The following is a 21,574-nucleotide window of genomic DNA, read 5'->3' as shown; positions in this document are numbered from 1 at the left end:
GAAACTCATTATAGTGGTAGCGATATAACATTTGATTCAACAAATTAGAGCAACCATTGCTTTAACTATGCAAACACTTATTGGAATTCCGTAACATTTAATATGTATGGTAGAAGCGTAAAATGTGTTAATAATGCAATACGCTTTCTGTGACATTTAAGAGTTCTTCGCTATGATGATGTGTGGCATTTTATATTTTATTTTATAACCGTCGTTGAATAGCAGACCCAATGCTCAATTTCGTAGCCTTGTAATTTTGAACCCAATCCAGAAGACCATGGGAACTCTTGGATCAGGTATTGGGAGAAGTCTGGCTTCGTGGAGGACTTTCTGAGGGAACTAACCCGAAATTGCGTTATAAGGAGAGGTAAACCACAAAAAGGTCCCTCGGTTAGCCTGACGGCAAGGGGATTCTACCATATGAACCATTTACCATTTGAGGATATTTTACGTTAGTAATGTGGTCGGTGAGATGGGTGTGAAATTCGTATCTCTGAGATTCGATAATGGTTCACCTCAATGGGAGGCTAGTTACCTATCCCCTTTAAGCCATTTTCCTTAATTTAATAGATTTTTTTTCTAAAAATGAAGAAAACACAATGGAGGCGACCATCGGGAAAATTCTTAATAAAAGGTGATATCAAGCGTTTGCAGATGTATGATTTCATGTAAATTTTCAAGTGAGAGGAAATTTCAAAACTATTTTAAGTAGCGATGTGTAACCTTAGCTACCACTTATTGATTTTTTTCCAGGTAGAAGCAACTGTGATCAGGCAGTAACTTATATCTTTAAATTCCAATATATCCCATCAATTTTTATAAAACTCACAGCAATTATACTTATCTGGAGTATCATGAAAATTGAACAATTGTGCAATATTAAAATTAAACAATAATCAATTTATCGTAGTGCAAATTTAAAGGCAACAAGAATATTTCCGATAGTATATAGAATATTTATTCCGATCATATTAGAATATATATGAGAATATTTATTATATCTTTAAGTTCCAATATATCCCATCAAGTTTTATAAAACGCACGGCAACTATATTTATCCGGAGTAACATGAAAATAGAACAATTGTGCAAAATAAAAATTAAACAATAATCAATTTATCTCAGTGAAAATTCAAATGTACCAAGAATATTTCCGATTGACTAATCAAGAAAATAATAAAAATAATTATATACAATATTTATCTTTTAGTCAATTAACTATTTCAAGCGAATCATTAAAGAAATATTCATGTACTATTTCATGTACACAATTCAATTATATACTTCATGTAATAGTCATGTGCATAAGCATGAACTTATATTAAAACAGTCAACATTTCAACACAAATTAAAAGAACTAAAGGTAGGTTTAATTTTTTTTTATTTAAAATGATATTTTACTCTCTACTCGAGAAAGATAGCGTTAAAGGTGAGTTTAAATTTCTTATCATGCATGTTTCTCCATTAAATATGTGCAATTTATTGAAAAAATTTCTTCAATTTTTATAATACAGAGGTATGTATTTTTTTCCCCACAAATTGTTCGAACTATACGAAATCAAACTTATTATTATATTATTCATATGTTGCACTTTAACTCTGTAGATTGTTCTTTTTAATTCAGATTTAGTGACCTAACTAACCTTTTACCTTTCATTTACATTTTCAGTCATACTGCTCGATTATTTGCTTGCAATACAGTAATGCTTGAAATGTATCTATTATATTTTTGTCATCATCATTAAGATATAGCTGAGTGTATGACACTTTTCGTTGTTTTTTTTTAATGTCATGTATTACTAGTATTTATTTTTAGCAAATTGTACACTGTAATTTTTTAATGAACAGTTAAAGGACTTATATAAAAAATGTGTGATTTTCTTCTAAGTTTCATATTTTTTTCGCAAAGTTTATAAACTTAGGTAGTTATTAAATCATAACGTTATGAAGATTTTTATGTGCAGAGCGTAGCCGTTTCATGTAAATTACCAAACACCGTCTAGACGTTTAAATTGTTTAAACAAAATTGTTCGAAACATTATCCTAAGTTTTGAAGTAGATTACAAAAATTTACAACATAGAGCACTATTATCTGAGGAAAACAATGTTAAAAGAAAACAACATTGTTTATGGAAAAAACGTGGCAAAGTCTGAGTGCACATACTTCATATAATGGTCGTACATGCTGCAGAGAACATTATTTACTTTCTTATCAGGAGCAAATAAGTTGACGAATTCCGCAGTTTATTTTTAAAACTTAGCCAAAGAAACTGCTAAACAGAAAGCAGAAAACCATAATTTTCCGACTTCGTCCATTTTTGTAATTAAATTCTTGAATTGATAGAGTGTAGCTATTACCTGAAAATTACCATAGTCAAGGAGTTCAAATTGTTAAAACACAGTTGTCTAAATCATTATTCAAAGTTTTAAAGTAGATTATTAACATTTCCAGCAGAGAGCACTGTTATCAGAGGAAAACAATTAAACAACGTTCAAGGAAGACCCCATTGTTTACGGAAAAAACGTGACAAAATCTGAGTGTATTTCCCTTATCTAATTGTCGTACGTGTAGCGGAAAGCATAGTTTTATGTTTTTTTCTTGTCAAAAGCGAACAATATGGCGAAATTTGCTACTTATATTGAAAATATATGAAAAAACTCTTGTTTACTAAGCAGAACGCAGAGAACCATAACTTTCCCACTCCTTCCATTTTTGTAATTAAATTTTTAAATTGTGGTTCATTTCGGACAATCAGTAAATTGGATAAGATTTTTAGTCGCCATTTCGGAGTTTATTAAACTATTCTATTTTATACGGAACAAACAAACGTTCAAAAATTTAGCTTGTTTTCTGTCACAAACTTACTTATAAATCAAAACTTTTTAACTTAAATTTGGTTGATATTGCAAAGTAAAAAGAGAAAATATAAAACAGTCCCATTAAACTCAATAAAAAATTATATATTTCAGAACAGTATATTGCGTAAATTTGCACTTTATTTTAGGTATCTAGTTGTTACACTTGATTATGTAGAAATATTCTTCGTGATTTAGAAATTTTTAAAACTTGATATAACAAAATCTGCTCAAAATTTACTCTTTTAGATCTAAATATCATTAAATATTATAAAATGTTTTGTTCTAAAATAGATATAAATGGATAATTTGAAATTAGAAAGTACCTTAATATTTAGAAATCAATAATCATATTCTAGTTCTTAGTGTTATGTAAAAGTTATTTTTAATTTCAAATATTAGTAACTAATATTAAATCTTCATTTTAACAGTTCCTTATCTAGGTCCTGGACAAGATGGCCCAAAAATTGAAGGTACCAGTCCAAGGTATGAAATTGGAGACTTAGTAGATGTTAATTGCACATCCGCTCCAGCTAGGAGTAATGCTCTTCTTAAATGGTTTATAAACGATAAGGAAGTAAGAAAATTTTTTATTCCTTTCATAATATTTGTAATTAACTTACTATATTCACTAATTTAATTTTTTCCTATGTTGTAATCATGGTGTTACCACAAAAGTTGTATTGTATTTTCCTTTGAGCTAAATAGTTATTAACCCTTTGCACTCGAAGCTCTTTCAGCTGTTAAAAAAATGAAAGCAACCACTACAATTACGAAAGATTTTTTTACAAACTTGCCTTATAGTAAATACCCATCACCCCCTACATCAAAAAGCCTCCACACGGTCTTTTACAAGTAGTCCGCGCAGAAAGTGAACCAGTTGTGCGCATGAACCCAAAACCTTTCATAAAAGTAATTGAGAGAAATTTATCATATATATTTGAGAATTGAATCTGTAGTGGTTGACAAGTGAATAAGGCTAACCAATAATATTCATAAATAAAACAAATTTTCAGTCATATATTTGCTACCACTTTCTTATTTTAACTAAATTTTGTATTAAATGACTCGTTCGGAAAGTGGATATCGTTTGCAGTGGTCTGATCGGACTACCTATAAAAAATCGTGTGGTGGTTTTCAGTTATAGGCAGGGGTGAAAGCGAGACGGAAAAGAGGAAAGGCTGGTAGTAAAACCATTTCAGTTATAGCTAGTTTTGGGGAGGAGTTTACTTATTCTTTTTTTAAATTTTTCAACAATATCTACTTTATCTTGGAAGAGAAGCAGATTTATATATATGCCAGAATTATAAAAGAAATCTTTATAGTTACAGATATTTAATTTTTTTCGAAAAAAATGCTGGAATGAAATGTTTTACGTACCAGGTTTTTCTCTTTTCCGTCTTGCTATATAAGGGCTTTCACCCATGGTTATAGGAGGCTATGTTTGTACCCTGCAACAATTGTGGAATTTCCGTAGTTTTAGAAAATATTTTTTGTAGTGGAAGCGCAGGTAACTACTGATATTTTGATAAATTATAATTAAAAGAATTTGTCCACGACTACATATAAATAATATAAACAAGAATAAAAAAGGTCAGTGGACTTTTTCAGGGGGTGCCAACTTTCAAAACTTTTTATACAACTTTGTTCTAGTGGTAGTTAATTTGGTGTTTTAATATATTATTATTTATTCCTGTAAACTTATTTTCCACTCCACTGTATACAATATAATATCAAATGAACTGAATATTATATAAAAATTATAGCTTATTAATATAATAACAGTTATAAAATAAATAAATTATTATAAAAAAAAGGCATGATCTTTCAAATTTTATGCTAGCAGTTTTCCATGTAAAATTTTCCGAAATATTTTCTGGTGAAAGAAGAATTGTTTACTTAGATTTAGTATGGAAGTGATTCCATTATTTTACTATCGTTTCAAAGTATTTTCATCCTTTTTTTTCAATTATACTTAAATGAAAAATGCTGGGATTTAAAATAAATGCGATTATGTGATTAATCAGTGTGTCTACAATCTGTAATAATTTCAATTATGCACATTTTGATCTAGTTTAAAATGATCAAAAGCTTTTATCATAGCATAATTTTTTCAAAATCACGATTTTATTTTTTTTAAAAAAAACATCTTCTTCATAGACTTGCCACTTTTCAATTAAATAAAATTATAACTTCGATTTAATTCATGGATAAATTTATAATTATTTGATGAGTTGACTATTTTCTCCTTTAATTAAAATAAATTTAATAAAGCATCTTTAAAAAATGTATTTCCTTAACTCAATACAAGATTGAACATAAAGGAAGTATTTTTAAAAGTTTTAAAATTAGAAAATAAATATTTCTAAAATTGAGGACAAGGGTTTAATGCAAATTTGAGTAATTTATTTTAAATTTTTAAAGTCAAGCTATTCAATAGGTATATAAAGAATTTTTTAAAAAAATAATTCTAACCATTTCGATAACAGTGGAACATAATAATTAAATGATACCAAAAACACTAAATTCACTTATTCAATAAGATGTGCATTTCATCTATTAAAACCTAAAACAGGTTGAAAGGAGAAAAAAAAACAAATTTTAAATGAAATATGCACAAAGTCTTATAAAAGCAAATTAAAACTACAATATATATTGTTTTATTTGTCAAATATATTTTATATTGTTATAAGTTTTATTAATTATTACAATTTAAATTATTTAATTATGATTTAGAAAGTTTCTAACATAGTTTAATCTTGAGGAAATATTTTCAAAGTTTAATGCTAAATCAATGAAATTAAAATGAAAAAGATGTCGTACAAAAAAAAGTTATGATAAACATATTTAAATAATATGTGAAGAATCATAAAAATGCTACAAAATTGATATCCAAATATTAATTTTAATAATCAGCAAACATTTTTTCAAATGAAAGCAAATATTTAATCCTATCAAAATAAAAGATTTCCATTAAAAATAAAAGTTGTAAGTAAAGAATTACAATATTTATAATTTCAATTATTCTAAAATGGTTTGTATTGTTCAAAATAGTTAAAAATAATTAAATATAATCTATGTTAACTAAAATATGAGCATTTCCGCCTTAGGGTTTATATTAAATGAACAAAGGATAGTTTAAAACCAACAAAGACAGAATCTTTAAATTAATTGAAAACATGAATTAAGGTCAGTAAAATCAATGTTTACATTAAAGTCTGGAGACAGTTTGACTAAGAAATTGTCTGGTGTTTTATTTAATTTACACACTTAAGTTTTCTTTTTTTTACATGCAGTTATTTAAACATAGATGCATAAAATTGTTGAATTGTTTTGCATTTATTGCGGCTTAAAGTTACTTTAATACAAGCATTTATTGAAGGATTCTTAAGAATTGTCAACACCAAAAAGTAACAAAGACAGTTTACTTTCTCTGAAAACATTGTAGGAATGAAATATTCTTTCTACATGTCTTTTATCTAATCAAGATAAAGTAACAGATTTGTGATAGTGATACTTAGCAGTATTAATATCAAATTCGCTTTTGTTTGGCTCTCTCTGTAGTCAGACTTAATATGTCAGACTAATATTAAAAAAAATTCTGCGAACACAAAATCACAATTAAAAAATTTTCTTCACGCATTAATTAACTCCTGCAACTAGTTTCAACTCTTTTGTCGCCACCTCAATTTGGGAAATTCGTTTGAAAATTTGGCGAAATTCGTTTTAACTTTTTTAAAAATGTTGCTCCAAAGAGATGAGTTATGCGCGAAAATACTTTTTAAATAATTGAAAAAATGCCTGAAATTTGAGCAAAAAAAATGTGGGAAGGATTTATTTACAGAATGTTATCAACATTTTTGGTAAAAATATTGATGCGATATTTCGTTTAGTTATTTGAATCGCGTAAATACGAATCTCGATATTTGATTTTTAAAATCACGCGAGTATGAATTCCGATGTATAAATATATATATATATATATATATATATATATATATATATATATATATATATATATATATATATATATATATATATATATATATATATATATATATATATATATATATATATATATATATATATATATATATATATATATATATATATATATATATATATATATATATATACATACATAACTAAACGTATCAACGTATCGCATTGTAATCTTAAATGTATTATTGTTTTCCTCCTACCCCGCCCTACGCATCAGAAATGCAGAAATGTGGAGGAACACTTACATTTTTCTCGAGTGAATTTAAAAAATCCTGATGACGAAAGTATTATGAAATTGCATAAAAATTGTAACTTGTAGAGAGTAATCAATTGTAGATCTGAAATCAGCGATGTAAAGATATCTAAGATCCATTCAACAATATTATTCAACGGAAAATAATAATGATAAGAAATCCCCTGTGTTACAAACCATTATATAATATTAGTGATTATTGTATGATCATGATATTGCCCACTTACCATTTATGCGAAAATACGTCAATAGATTTAATAGTTTACAAGCTGTGATTGTTTGGAAAAAAATATCAAAATTAAAATTTGCACTCCTTTTACACTAAATCACTCTGAATTTTAAATTATTACTTTTATCGACATACTCTAGGTTTAGTTTGATTTAGATTTAAAAGCACATAGGAAGCAAAATTTAACTTGCATAGTCAAAAATATTAGGTGCAAAAATTGGTGGAAATTAATAAATTTTATTTTTTCTTCTAAAGTGTGTATTCTGAAACCCTTTCTGATTTATCAACTATCTGTCTCATTAATTTTTTTTGCCTTTCATTTTCGATTGAGCTTAACCTTTCTGGGACGAGTGATTTTTGACAGGCTTATTTTTGCTTTCACTTTAAATCTGACACATCCAATCCATGTTTGTTAAAAGTATAACTATATAATTTTTAATTTGAAATAAGTTGAGCCGTGATGGCTCAGAGGATGGAGCGTTCGCCTTCGAATGATGTGAGCCGGGCTCGAATCCCATCAATGGCTGGTCGATACGAATTCCGCATCTAGTTTGCACCGATCACATTGTTGACGTAAAATATCCTCAGTGGTAGACGGATCATGGGTTAGAGGCCCCTTGCCGTCAGGTTGACCGTGGGAAATTTTAGTGGTTTTCCCCCTCCATGTGACGCAAATGAGGGTTAGTTGAATCAAAAAGTCCTCCAGGATTGCAAATTTCTCTCAATACTTGATCCAGAAGTTCCCTCGTCTTCTGGATTGAGTTCAAAACTATGAGGGGCTTGAGTCTTTGTATTGGTAGTTGAATATTATTAGTCGTAAACTCAAAGAATTGGGTGTATTGTTCAACTATGGTTATAGAAAAAAATTAAAAAATAATTCATCAAAAAGTTCCCATAACAAATCAATACCTCAGGGGGATCTGATCCAGGAGTTCCCTTTTCTTCTGGATTAGGATCAATATTACAAGGATACGGAGTTGAAAAATGGTAGTCGTAAACTCACAGTTCACGTAGATAAAGGGTATCCCATAAATATTGGCACGAATTTTACGGATAGACAGGGCGCATCATGAGGATTGAGAATTGCATAGCAAGCATTGGTCGGAAACACAGTCCTGTGGTAAGTTAATTTTTGGAATAAAAAGTGGATAGTTTTCTCAAACAGTTTTCTGTAACCAAGATATTTCAATGACTCAAACAGATATAAATATTAATGGTACGCATGGGTCTTTATAGCATTTCGATAGTTGCTAAACCAGGTGAATTTTCACTGCTTTGCTGACAATAGTTACCATTTTATCAATTTTAAGACTATAAATCTTTTTATTTTAGTTTATAAATTTTTTTATTTTAGTTTTAGTTATTTATTCAACCTGCACCCAAGCAGATTTAGGATTCAAAAAGATATCCGAGATTAACAACAAAAACAAGAGAAATGTCGTCGGTGCTGCTGAATTCAATGGCACGGGAAAAGACCTATAATCTGTTACGGGCAAGTTTTTATGAAGCAAAAATAAAGTTTGAAAGAACGTTCAGTTTCTGGACTGATTTCACTTCCATTTAATAGACTTTAGTTATTACTATGACATTGAATTTCGATATAAAGTAACTTAATAAAGTCTGAAAAATTTCAATTGAAATAAGGTGAAAAATGAAAAGTCTGTTTTATTTCAAATAAAATTTATTTTTCTACTTCAATTTTTTTTGAGGTTATCAACAACATGCCCGTATATATTTAAAAAAAAGTGCCGTGAATATATAATTTTAAGAATGGCTAGTTGACTGAATGTAAACAATAACAAACCTCCTAAGGCCGGAAGTAACTTCGAAAACTTCCGGTATATCCCTCATGTTATGTTTACAAGGTGATGATATAACAGGATAGATATTCTAAGAAGTTTCATTATTGTGATTTTCTTATCAAGTTTTCGAGAAATTTTACCATTCATAAAAGTTTTCCGTAATTTATTTATGAATTCTAACAGATCATGAGCCGAAAATAACTTTAAGAAAATTAATATCACAACATAAATAAAGTGTCGGTTGCCATGAGTGTTATCCCTTATTCAGCTATAATTGTGTAAAATATTTTCGGTTGTTGTTTTTTAGGTAGCATCATAGTATGTTTGTGAGGCTTTTCAAATACATTTGTTATTCGTTTTATTGAAAGTTAAATAGAAAGAGCACGTAATATTTTGGACAGGGGGCGCTTTTTCAAGCTTATGCGCAACAATCAATGGTAAGTAATAACCAAGAAGTTTTACGGCGAATTTTAACTCCATAGAGCCACATGTGCTTAGCTTTATGCGGATAATCATCCATATTATTTATATTATTAATAATATAATTATTAACAGTATAAATAGTAAGAACATTAATAACCGAAATATAAACATACTGGCTTCTCTACGCTAGAGTGCTAGGAAAAGGAAAGAAATATATTTCTCCTTTAAACATACCATCCTTTCCTTTAAACATAACATATATACCATCCTTCTTTATTTATTTTTTTAAAAAAATGCATTTTCACCTTTCTACAATACTTATAATTAGGCTTAATGGAATAATCAATTTGATTGAACTGTGTTTTTAATAATAGTTTATAACAAGATGCAGAGATGCCAACTTGCTCCGGACAGCAAATCTATATTTTAAAGTGGTAATCTATCAATTGTGATTCATGGTTTAATAAAATCAATTTAATAGATTTTAATTCACCACTATTTCTAAATTATTCGTAGTCTCATATAATTCCCCACTTTATAGTACTTATGTCATGCTATACCTTTTAAAATGCAAGCAAAAATAGTCAAATATATGCAAAATTTACTTTGAAGTTATTTACCGTTTTTTTTTTCTTTTAAATATTTTGGCGTCTCCGGAGCAGTTGCCATTCTGAACATGTTTAATTTTAGAAAAAAATGCTAGTTATCATATTTTATGCTAGTTTCTTATGCTAGTTATCATATAAAATAAATTACAAGCAACGCCAATTTCATTTGCACTAAAACAGAGCAACACTTTATTAAAGCGCTTTATATAGTAGAGACGAGTTTTCGAAATTTACTTTTTATACATGTTTGTATTTATTTTTAATTCATTTCTACTAAAAATTCTTCTTAGAGAGAGTTCTTTTTCTTTTGACAAATTTGTTGTTTCAGTCCCTATTGACACAACTAGTTACTGAACACTTGAAATTTCTTTTATTAAATCCAATTGTAGATTGGGCATCGGTATTACTTTATTTTATTCCTTAACTTCAACTTTAGAGAACGTGGCTCAACGTAAGAACTTAATTTTTGTAGCTATTGTCGTAATAGAAAAATTAATTGTCTTATTGTTTATCGATAATTCATTTCTCCTTTAGAGAAATCTTTTCAATTTATTCAGGATTTAAAAAAAATTAAAGATGAAATCTCTTAGGAAAAATTAACTTTTAATCACGAATAATGTCATTAAAAGAAAATATTATTCTATTTAAAGTTTAAATAAAAAGGACGCGCATATTATATTTTTCTTATACAAGTAAATACTTTCATTCTAAAATTTTTAAATGTTTGTTAAAATTACTAATTAAAAACGAAATCAAAAGATAAACTTGTACTTTAAACATTTCCGATGAATTAGAAAATATAAAGCTGAAATTATAGGAATAAATTATATTCTGCTGTTTGAAAGAAACTATTTTTTTTTTCACTTTTAATTAAAGCTTACAATGATGACCTGATTTTGTTATTGAATAGTGCAATTACTTGTCCCATATTTTAATAAAGTATTTTTTTTTCGATTATATCAATTTGCATAACTTAATAAAAATTTAAATTTAAAAGTACAAGCATATATTTAGGAAAGCATGATAGTTATATGTGCTGTGATATATCCTTTATATGCAAATTCAAAAATTTTAAAAGTTCAGTGTTTCAAAGTTTCTTGATTTCATCAGTTTTCCTGCTGCATTGCGTTTTGTAATAAAAATAACCATATGGTGAAAGAGGTGGGAAATATGGGCTTAAACGAAGCTTGCAAGAGAAACGGAAAAGCCGGTAAAATAAGTTTTAACCCCTTGGGGACAGGTGATTCAGAAAAGCATTCGTACAACATCAGAATCAAGTTATAATTAATTCAAAAACGGTAACTTAAATGTTGTCGCTGCTAATTTGACTGACTTATTTTGATTTTACTTTAATTATTGTTAGTTTAATCATATATATAATCAATGTTAATTCAAAGTATAACTAAATAGTTTTATTCTGAACAAAGTTATGGTGAATTAAATAAATCAAACAATTATAACTCCGCCCACAAATAAACTGCTAAAGAAATACTTTGATTACCAGTTTTATCTTTTTACCCTGATTGATACGGTTTTATGCTAGCACGTATTTGTGACAGTCGGCGAGAAAGGGTTAATACTAGATTAAAAATTATATTCGCTTCAAAAATATATAAATTGGAATTTACAATCGACATGTTTCAAGAGTTCAAAACGCAGGAACCCATTTTCAAACTTTGCCAAACGTGAATGAGAAGAAACAAAAGTGATTTCAAATTACTTTTGTTTCTTCCCAATTACGTCTCAAAAATCTCGATAACTGGCGCCTGCTTTCGAGAGCTTAAAACACGTCGACTGCTGCTTCTAAATGTATTTTTTTAAGCGAATTAAGTTTCTAATCAAATAATATCTCACTACTTAAGTTTCTTAGGATGATTTATTTAAGCTCTGCTATTCTTAATTGTAAAGTGTTTTGTATGCGTATCCTAGTGTTATTTTGAAGAAATGGTAGAAATTATTCTTTAAATTAGAATTTGTTAGAATATTAATATATTACCTTTTTTTTAAACTTTAAATTTTATTCTTAAATTGCGGAAATTCCGCTGTAGTCGGAGGCTATGATACTTGTATTATAATGTTTCTTGCTTTAATGAATTAGTCGCCAAAGTTATCATATCCACCCTGTTCGGGAAAGGTTGCTATCGTCGGCCAAAAGTTTATGACAATTTATTCTGGCGCCAAATTTGGCAGTTTAAAACTTTTATATAGGTAGATCAAATCATTACTATCTGTGCAATTCATACCTAGTCATAGTTGTTATAGTTATAAAATGTTATGCAAATGCTGGAAAACAATAAGTGTCATTGGCTTATTTGGCTTTGAGTTAGTAGCTTCAACCTTTTGCCTACGGCTGGTACAGTAAGTGAAACAGAATAGCTTCATTATACTAAGCATCGCAAGCAAAAAATTAAACGGGTTGCTTACGGTGTTCCATGTTGTACAATCATGTACGGTCCACATGTTGCACCAGCCGTAAGCAAAGGATTAAATTAACCTTTGCTTATGGTGTTCAATGTTATACCATCACGTGCGGTCCACATGTTGCACCAGCCGTAGGCAAAAGGTTAATGCAACGAAAATGGGGTTTTCATAAATTTTTTATTATGATAAAGCGAAGTTGAGACAATAATTCAGAATCATAAAAATCCATACAAAATTGTTTTAAAAGAAAGTAATTCGCAAAAGGATTAATGAAATCTTCTGTTAAAAGCCTTGTAGCTCATTCCAGTTTCAATTATTTCTCCACTGAGATCTCAAATTTATGACGATTTCCTTTGCATAACCTTAACCTAATTAACCGATTCCAGGATTTTAGCTGAAGTAGCATATTGTGCCGAAAAATCTTGTTAAAAAAATTGTTCCTTATTACTTCTTCTTTCAAAAAAATTAAATTATTCGTGACTACGTCTTGTTTTTCTTGGTTTTATCAAACATAATCATTTATGAAATTTCTTACAAGTGAAAGTTTTGGTTGGACTCTAAGCAGTATTATGGGTTCAGGGATATGTAGAAAATCTTCTTCCCCTTCAGATCTATATCTATATTGAGAAAACGGCTTCATAAATTGTGATGGCATGTCTGTGGACACTCCTTGGGACGTTTCCAAGACCGTCGCCAATAGCCTATTCAGCAGCTCTAGTGCGACGCAAATAAAGCACTCTACAAGAAAGGACCTTATTGGCCGAATGGTATTACGAACCAAACGTTGTGCGTAGCGTGGTGGAAGGAGGCTCGAATTAGCTATAATGCGTTATTTCTAGTTTTAGCTATAATGCGATAATTTGTGTTGAAATTAGCAATTTTTAGAAAAAAAGTCGTCAAAATCACTAGATAACAAAGAAAAAAAGTGGCGCAAAGTGTTGGATTCTAAAAAAAAAAAAAAAAAAAAAAAAAAAAAAAAAAAAAAAAAAAAAAAAAAAAACACTTTTAAATGCATCTATAAGTAAAATGAAAAATATACTAGAATTCTTAGATATAAACTAGAGTTTGAAGTAAAGGATCAAAATTCTGATTCTTGATCTCTTGTAACCTGACGAATAAGAAATAAAGAAACTTAGGTTACTGTTTTTTTTTTTTTTTACAAAAATTTTTCTTCATTTCCAATGAGCTACACAATCGGTCTTGCCGATGAGCAGACCTAGTGCGTTCTCCAAAGGTGGTATCCACTCTTTCAGGACCACCACAATGGGTGAGATACCGTTGGTCATGTTAATTTGGACGTCTAGTTTCTGAGGCACTAGATGGCAGCACCGAGACTCTATTTGGATGCTAAAGTGCACTAGGAATTTAATTTTGCCGGAAATGCCAAGAGCCAATAAGGCACTCCAGAGATCTTTTACATGCCGCATGATCATACTACATGGCCGCTGAGGAATTTTCTGCATCCCAAAAATCCGGTGTCTGGGCCGGGGATCGAACCCGCAGCCTTGTGCTCAGAAGGCCGTCGGCAAACCAACTGCGCCACCCAGCCACTCTTTAGTTACTGAAGTTTTTGCTATAATGTTCCTTCCGAGTTGAAGGGTGCAATTTTTAGAAGAAGTCACTAAAATCAGTAATTAACAATGTAAACAAGTAGCGTGAAGTGCTTTATGAATTTATAAAAATATTTTTAACGCAGCCGTAAATGAAATTAAAAATATTCTAGAATTATCAGAACATATACAAATGAAAGAAATAAATGATAAAAATTGTGATTCGCTGGTTTGATGGAATTAAAAAGATATTATTACACTGAAATTAACACGTTCACGCCGGGGTGACCCACCGGTGGGTCACGCTAGATTTTCTCATCTTGGCAGCGCACCGGAGTAAAAACTGATAACAATAAATTTCATTTTTTAGTTTTTTTCCGGGAATAATAAAAATCCATAACTACCAATTGATTTTAACGGATGCAATTTTTATATTTAATTACTACTTGGCCGTGATAAATTTCCTTACAGTGAATTGTTATTGTTGTCCCGAGATATAGTGAAATACACAAAAAGTAAAATTAACACTAAGGGGTCCAAATTTTTGATCCCAGTCCTAATTAAACTATGGTGACCATATTTGCCATATTTCGTCTACTCCCTATATTTTTCGAGTCAGAAATTCCAAAACGTCAAAAAAAATTGCAATTTTTATTTTAAAAAAAATTGAAGTTTTTATGTCTCATTTCGCAACCTAAATAAACGCGTAGAAGTTGCACCTATGCAAATTTACAAAAAAGCTTTTCACGCAATACTTTTAATACCACATCGTTTTAATCACAATTTCCTATAAATACATTGAAGACATGAACTCCTTGTGGGTTCGAAAAATTTAAGTTTAATCATGATAGCTGGTTTATCAACCAGCTGAAAGTAATTCAAACATAGCGCAGTTAAAAAAATTTCTCTTTCAGCTTGCTTTGCAATTGCCTTTAACGGATGAAATTTTTATATTGAATTGCTTCTTCGCCGTAAGAAATTTCCTTACAGTGAATTGTTATTGTTCAGAATAGATTAACTCCTCCCGAATATTATCTAATATTGAAATAGTTCTTCTACCAGTATTTTCTCTTTTCCCGTACCTGTATTTTCACTTTTCCCGGCGTGAACGTGTTTTCTTTTATAAAGCAGTTTTCTTTTATGATTTATTTTTGCCACTTACTATCCCTAATCAGGGTTCCCGCGGTCCTTGAAAAATTTAAAAAGTGGTAGCAAATTTAGGGTGGAGCTACAATATACTTTTTTATTTTAATATACTTTTTTATCGTAAAGTGCAGAAATTTTCGTGCATATATATTTTTTTTTGAAAACAATTTTTAGTGGTGGCTACACAGAAATAAAAATGTCAAAATTTTTTTATTTTTTATTACCACTTTTTAAAATTCTCAAGGACCGTGGGAACCCTGCTAATCTTACGGGTAAGAAATAATGAAACCATGCCTGCCAACTTTTACGCATTTGGCATAAAATTTTATTTCTGTATTTAAAGTGGTAGTAAAATGTATGCTTCCTTGCATTTATAAACTTAATTTATAACCTTTTTGATCCACCACTATTTTTGAAAAAAATAATCATTTATATTAATATGTAATACTGTTTAGATAATCCGTATAAGCTAGTTCAAAATACTGTGTATGTTTCTGCCTGAAATTGTAATTTAAATTCCATTTTGCTACCACTGGGGAAAATCATCCTCAAAATGAATAAAAGTTGGCAGGTATGAATGAAACTTTACGAGCCATTTTCATTTATTCTAAATAACTATAAAAAATTTAAAATGCAGCATCTTTAAAATAAAACCGTTAGTTAAAGTTATGAATACTCAAAGCTGTGTATTTTATATAAATTTTATAATGAAAAGTCAAAATGAATTTAGAGAAAATGACATCACATCGCACAGCAGATTCCGATGAACTTTTATAGACAAACATACCATCAACATAAAAGAATCACAAGTTGTCAAAAATAAATCATTCCCTCTTTCGATACTTGCTACAAGTATTTTTATGACATTTGCTTCAATTATGTCACAAAGAAACCTTTGTTGATGACATCTTGAAAAGAAATCTACAATTGATCGGTTAGACCAAATGTTCAAGATACTTACGTCCTGCCGAGTAACTTCTCTGGTAACTTGGGAGTAATAGCCGTAGGAAAGAATGTTTTTTTTTTCCTTCGATTGCTGCTATAATTTAATTATGGAACAAAATGAAGAAAAGTTTCGTTTACAATTGTTACTTTTCTTTTTCAAAGCAAAGTACTTGATTTAAAATTTTAAATATTATAATGCCCATGCAATTACATAGAAAGCAGATTTGGAGAGATATTAATATTGTAAGAAAATAAGTTGGTTTTTGATTGGTAGTTACTTATCGATTTTTTTATTTCCTTGCTTTCAAACATTTGTATGCCGGAGGTGAAGGACATCATGTCAGGTTGCTTTTAAAATTGAGTTGATATTATGTCTATGTTATAAATTTCTCATTCTATTTTGAGGTATAGGACATTATGATCTGTCATAATGAATGGTGAAATTTGGCAATTTGAAATAACACTATGAAAAGTTCACAAAAAATTAAACAAACGGATTACACTAAATAACTTCTGATCCAATGATCAAAAATTGATCGGTTATTATTAAAATCGATTGATAATAAAAAATTGATCAGTAATCAAAGATCAAAAATTTATCGGTAATGATTAATTTATATTATCAGAAAATAAATGATTTTTGATTTGTAGTTATTTATCGATTTTTTTAATTTTTCATTCTATTTCGTGGTATAGGAAGTTATGACTTGTCATAATAAATGGTGAAATTTGGCAATTTGAAATTACACCTTGAAAAGTTCACAAGAAAAATAAATAAATAAACGGACCACACTAAATAATATTTGATTCAATGACTGGGCCCAATCTTAATGGTTTAACGATGTGATCTCAAATATGCTGATTAATTAGTACGATACGATAGTTTAAGTTACAAAATTAGAATTAAAAACGTACTTTTTCTGAATAAACATAGCACTTTTTAGACAGATTTGGATTACTGACTCTCAAACTATAAGGGGTGGCGGCAATCTGAGACATTTATTTCAAATAATTTTGTCAGGCGAGCGGTCCAAGTTAAGACCAATGTTCGGAAAAACTACATTATTTTTGTAGTTTACTACCCTGTGGCAGAATTTTTTCGGGTTCTCTGCGACAAAACTCTATCAATAATATATTTCTACAACATATTTTTAATAATAACAAACATATAAGTTACAAATTTAAAATAACAAAAGCGCTGTGATAACAAAAAAATGTATAGATTTTTTTTAAAAATAAAACATGTAATAATTTTTTTATTCTAATATTATGGGTGATTATCGAAATTTTTGGGGGAGACGCACAAATTGTTTCCCTCTTCGCAATTTGTAAATAATTATCACAATAAAAAATATAATTAAAAATCATGAAATCCGCAGTAGAAATTGCCGAAAAAAATATCGACGATGAAATCACTCAAATCGGGCTCCTCAAATGCGTGTTTCGTTTTGAGATCACGTTGTAATATAGCATAAAAATATCGGATTTAAAAACTACGGAGAAATCAATAGAATGAACTGCCCAAAATTTGATAGAATTATTGCCTCGAAAATTAAATACTCAAATGCACAATTCGAGTTTTCCATACTGTTTGAAATATATCCGGATATTTAAAATCCACGTGAAAATCAATATCAATAATTGCCGAAAATACAATAGAAGCATTACATCGATTTACGATACTATCGTCGTAAATTGAGATCGTCAAAAAGTGCTTATCTAAATACATAATTCAAATATTACGTATAAATTTCTGTGGAAATGAAAAGAAAAATCTTTTTGCAAGAACTCGGTAACGTCCTGCGACAATGCCGCCGTGTCGCTGCGATTCTGCCACGGGAGGTTACTACAACTACTTTTTTTTTTAAATGTGCTTAGCAAAATACTTTGGAATTGTAAAAACTGTCTGGATACTTTGATGAGACAAACTTACATTAAATGTAAGTGGGTATTTAAGAAATATTTATTCATGTTTACGTGGACGAATTTGCTTTTCCAAAATATTTTTATTTCGAAATACTTCATTTAACTCGTCAGCGAATATTTAATTAGAAAAGGAGAGGTTATCAAATACTTGCAATTTTTTAATTATTTAATGCTTTTTTACTTCGTCAAAGAAATTAAGTGCATCGAAAAAACCTTTGTAATAATATCAATGTTTCCCGAGTGTATATTTGCATATGAAAATGTGGCCAAAGTGATTAATTATCTATTTTTCGCAAATGGCTAATTTAAATATTAGTTATACGTGATTCTAAATAAGCAATTCCAGTTAACACGTTGAACGCCACGTTAATTGCCCGTCAGGCCACAACGCACTAAATTTGCAAATATTAGACAGATTTTGCTAGTCTTTAAAAGGCATAGCGTGACATATGTGAAAAAAGAGGTGAATTATTTAAGCCTACGAATTGTTTAGAAATAGTGGTAGATAAAAATCTACTAAATTGAATTTATTAAACCAAGAATCACAATAATTAAGTAAATTTTGAATAAATTTTCTGCAATTCCATAAAAGAGTGTGAATTTTATAGTTGTATATCATGTTATACGCTTTCAACCAGCTGTTTTTCGCGGTCTATGTGAAAGATCAGCGTCAGCCACCGGTGGTTGACGCAGCCTAAATGTAATTTCAGTGCCAGCAACTGGTGGTTGACGCGGCCTAAATGCAGTTTCAGTGTCAGCCAAGCCACCGGTGGCTGACGCGGCCTAAATGGAAAGTCCAGTGTCAGCCACCAATGGCTGACGCGGTGCTCAACGTGTTAACTGCGAAAAGATGTAACGACTACAGTAATTTTAGAACAGTAATTTTAGAGCCTGTAGTGCGATACTTCCGACCACTGGTTTAGGAACCTTATTTTTTTATTAAATTCGGTATTCCAAAGATAGTTCCATGTACAAAATAACTTTTAGTATTTGTTTATTTTTTTATTTTATATAATACTATTCGGAAAAAAATTTAACTGTATGGTTTACAATTTCTACATCCGTTCAAAGAATGTATTTTTACATATCAAAATCCAAATTTTGAGCGAAATCAATCGAATAGTTTCGAAAAAATTGAATTTTAAGGAAGTCATGTTTTCCGGAAAAGTTGGCAGGTATGCTATTTATCGGCACTTAGTATCTTTTGTACTTCGCAATACGATCGCAAATTAGTAGCTACACTTAGGTAGAAAATTGTGCCTCAAATTAGCTGCTACATGTAAAGTAGGTGAAGTCTTAGCCCCCTGGGGACGGGTGATTCATAAAAGTCCATTCAAAATCAGAATCAAGAAGTAAATAAATAAAAAACGGCAACTTAAATGCAGGCATTGCTAATTTGACAGACTTACTTTGCTTTTACTTTAGTTAGTGTTAGTTTAATCGTATATACAATCAATGCTAGTTCAAAGTATAACTAAATAATTATATTTTGAACTAAAGTAATGGTGAATTAAATAAATCAACCAATTATAACCCCGCCAACAATTAAACCACTAAAGAACTACTTTGGTTACCAGTTTTATTTTTTTACCCTGATTGATACGGTTTTATGCAGGCACGTATTTGTGACAGTCGGCGCGAAAGGGTTAAGTAAGTCCTTATGTATGTTAGGGCTGGGCAATGTCAGAATTTCGATATCATGGTATATTGTGAGCTTCATATCACGATATTATGATATACCGCGGTAATTAAATTGTTATGTATATTGTAAATGCTAAGACTATTTTGCAATTAAAAATTAATGTGTTTAAAGAGCATCATTTAAAAAAAATGGGGTACTTATCCTATATTAGCTCGCAGCATAATTATCCCATGGAATCAACTAATTATAAAGCATCATTATTTTAAAACAGAAAAATTTTATTAATATAAACATCAATTACTAATATAAACATCAACACAATTATAAACATCAAAACAGTTATAAACATCAACACAATTATAAACATCAACAATTATAAATATCAACACAATTATAAACATCACAAGGAGATCCGACAATCTCGGATATTTTTAAAATCAGAAGCACACTATTCTCAAAATGAAACCAAAATCAGTAACTAAGTATACAATGTAGGGTTGATATAACGCGCGGGTGTTTGAAATCCGATATCGCCAATACCACGGATATGACGCATGCGCTTTAAAGTCAAATGATACCACAATATATTGTAGGAGAAATTTCTAGCTGCCGAGAGGAGGTACCGTAAATATTACGCGCATACCAATACCTCCTAGATACCATACCATACCGCCACTTCCTCGCCGCCGGTCGGCCGAAGATATTGGCTAGCGGTGAGTACCGAGAGGTGCAGGCATACCGAAGTTCAATAACTCGGTATTGCCGAAGAATATACTTCCGAATATCATTACCGCGGTATCAAAGAAATACCGGTAAATGACGGTATTACGGTATATTGCCCAGGCCTAATGTATGTAGCTTAGTAGATAAACGCTACCAAAATGATAGTACTGATAAATTCAAGTTTCCTTAACTGGAATACAGTTTTAAACAAGTACTGTTCAAGAGCCTTAAGAAAATGAGGCGTGACTGAAGTGCTTGCGAATCCTGGACTTATGAAACTAATTTGCTACGGATTTAAAGTGGTAATACTTGATAAACTTATAACATAGCACCCTGCAATTTCAGAAAAATGATCAAACAAAATCATAAAATAATTAGCAGCTACATTTAAAGTAGGTGAAGTCTTAACCCTTTCGCGCCGACTGTCACAAATACGTGACAGCATGAAACTGTATCAATCAGGATAAAAAGATAAAACTGGTAATCAAACTAATTCTTTAGCAGTTTATTTGTGGGCGGAGTTATAATTGTTTGATTTATTTAATTCACCATTACATTGTTCAAAATAAAACTATTTAGTTGGACTTTGAATTAACATTGATTATATATATGATTAAACTAACAATAATTAAAGAAAAAGCAAAGTAAGTCTGTAAAATTAGCAACGACTACATTTAAGTTACCGCTTTTTATTTAATTACAACTTGATTCTGATTTTGTACGAATGCTTTTCTGAATCACCCGTCCCCAAGGGGTTAAATAAGTGTAAGTTTAGTAGATCGACACCAGTAAAATGATACTATAAATTCATGATTCCTTAGCTGGAATATAGATTAAGACGATTACTGGTGCCAGAGCCTTATGAAAATGAGGCGTAGCTATAGTGCTTAAGAATCCTGGACCTAGAAACTAATTTGGTATTGATTTTACCCCTTGGGGACGGGTGATTCTTAAAAGTATTCGTACAAAATCAGAATCAGGATGTAAATAAAAAAAATGGTAGCTTAAAAGCAGGCGTTGCTAATTTAATAGACTTACTTTGCATTTAC

The 21,574-nt window shown here is 29.9% G+C and overlaps 1 protein-coding gene across 1 annotated transcript in view; it reads left to right on the top strand.

Annotated features, from left to right (window-relative positions):
• LOC107455866 (uncharacterized) overlaps window positions 1-21,574 on the top strand; it is a 266,276-nt gene that overhangs the window by 225,925 nt on the left and 18,777 nt on the right. The window contains exon 6 of the mRNA XM_016073588.5: window positions 3,287-3,432. Within this exon, the coding sequence (XP_015929074.1) occupies window positions 3,287-3,432 (146 nt within the window). The remainder of the gene's footprint in view (window positions 1-3,286; window positions 3,433-21,574) is intronic.

Source organism: Parasteatoda tepidariorum, chromosome 12, assembly GCF_982258835.1.
Source record: "Parasteatoda tepidariorum strain Cologne lab strain chromosome 12, Ptep-v5.0, whole genome shotgun sequence".
NCBI classification, from domain to species: domain Eukaryota; kingdom Metazoa; phylum Arthropoda; class Arachnida; order Araneae; family Theridiidae; genus Parasteatoda; species Parasteatoda tepidariorum.
This window is presented reverse-complemented; position numbering and strand designations above follow the sequence as displayed.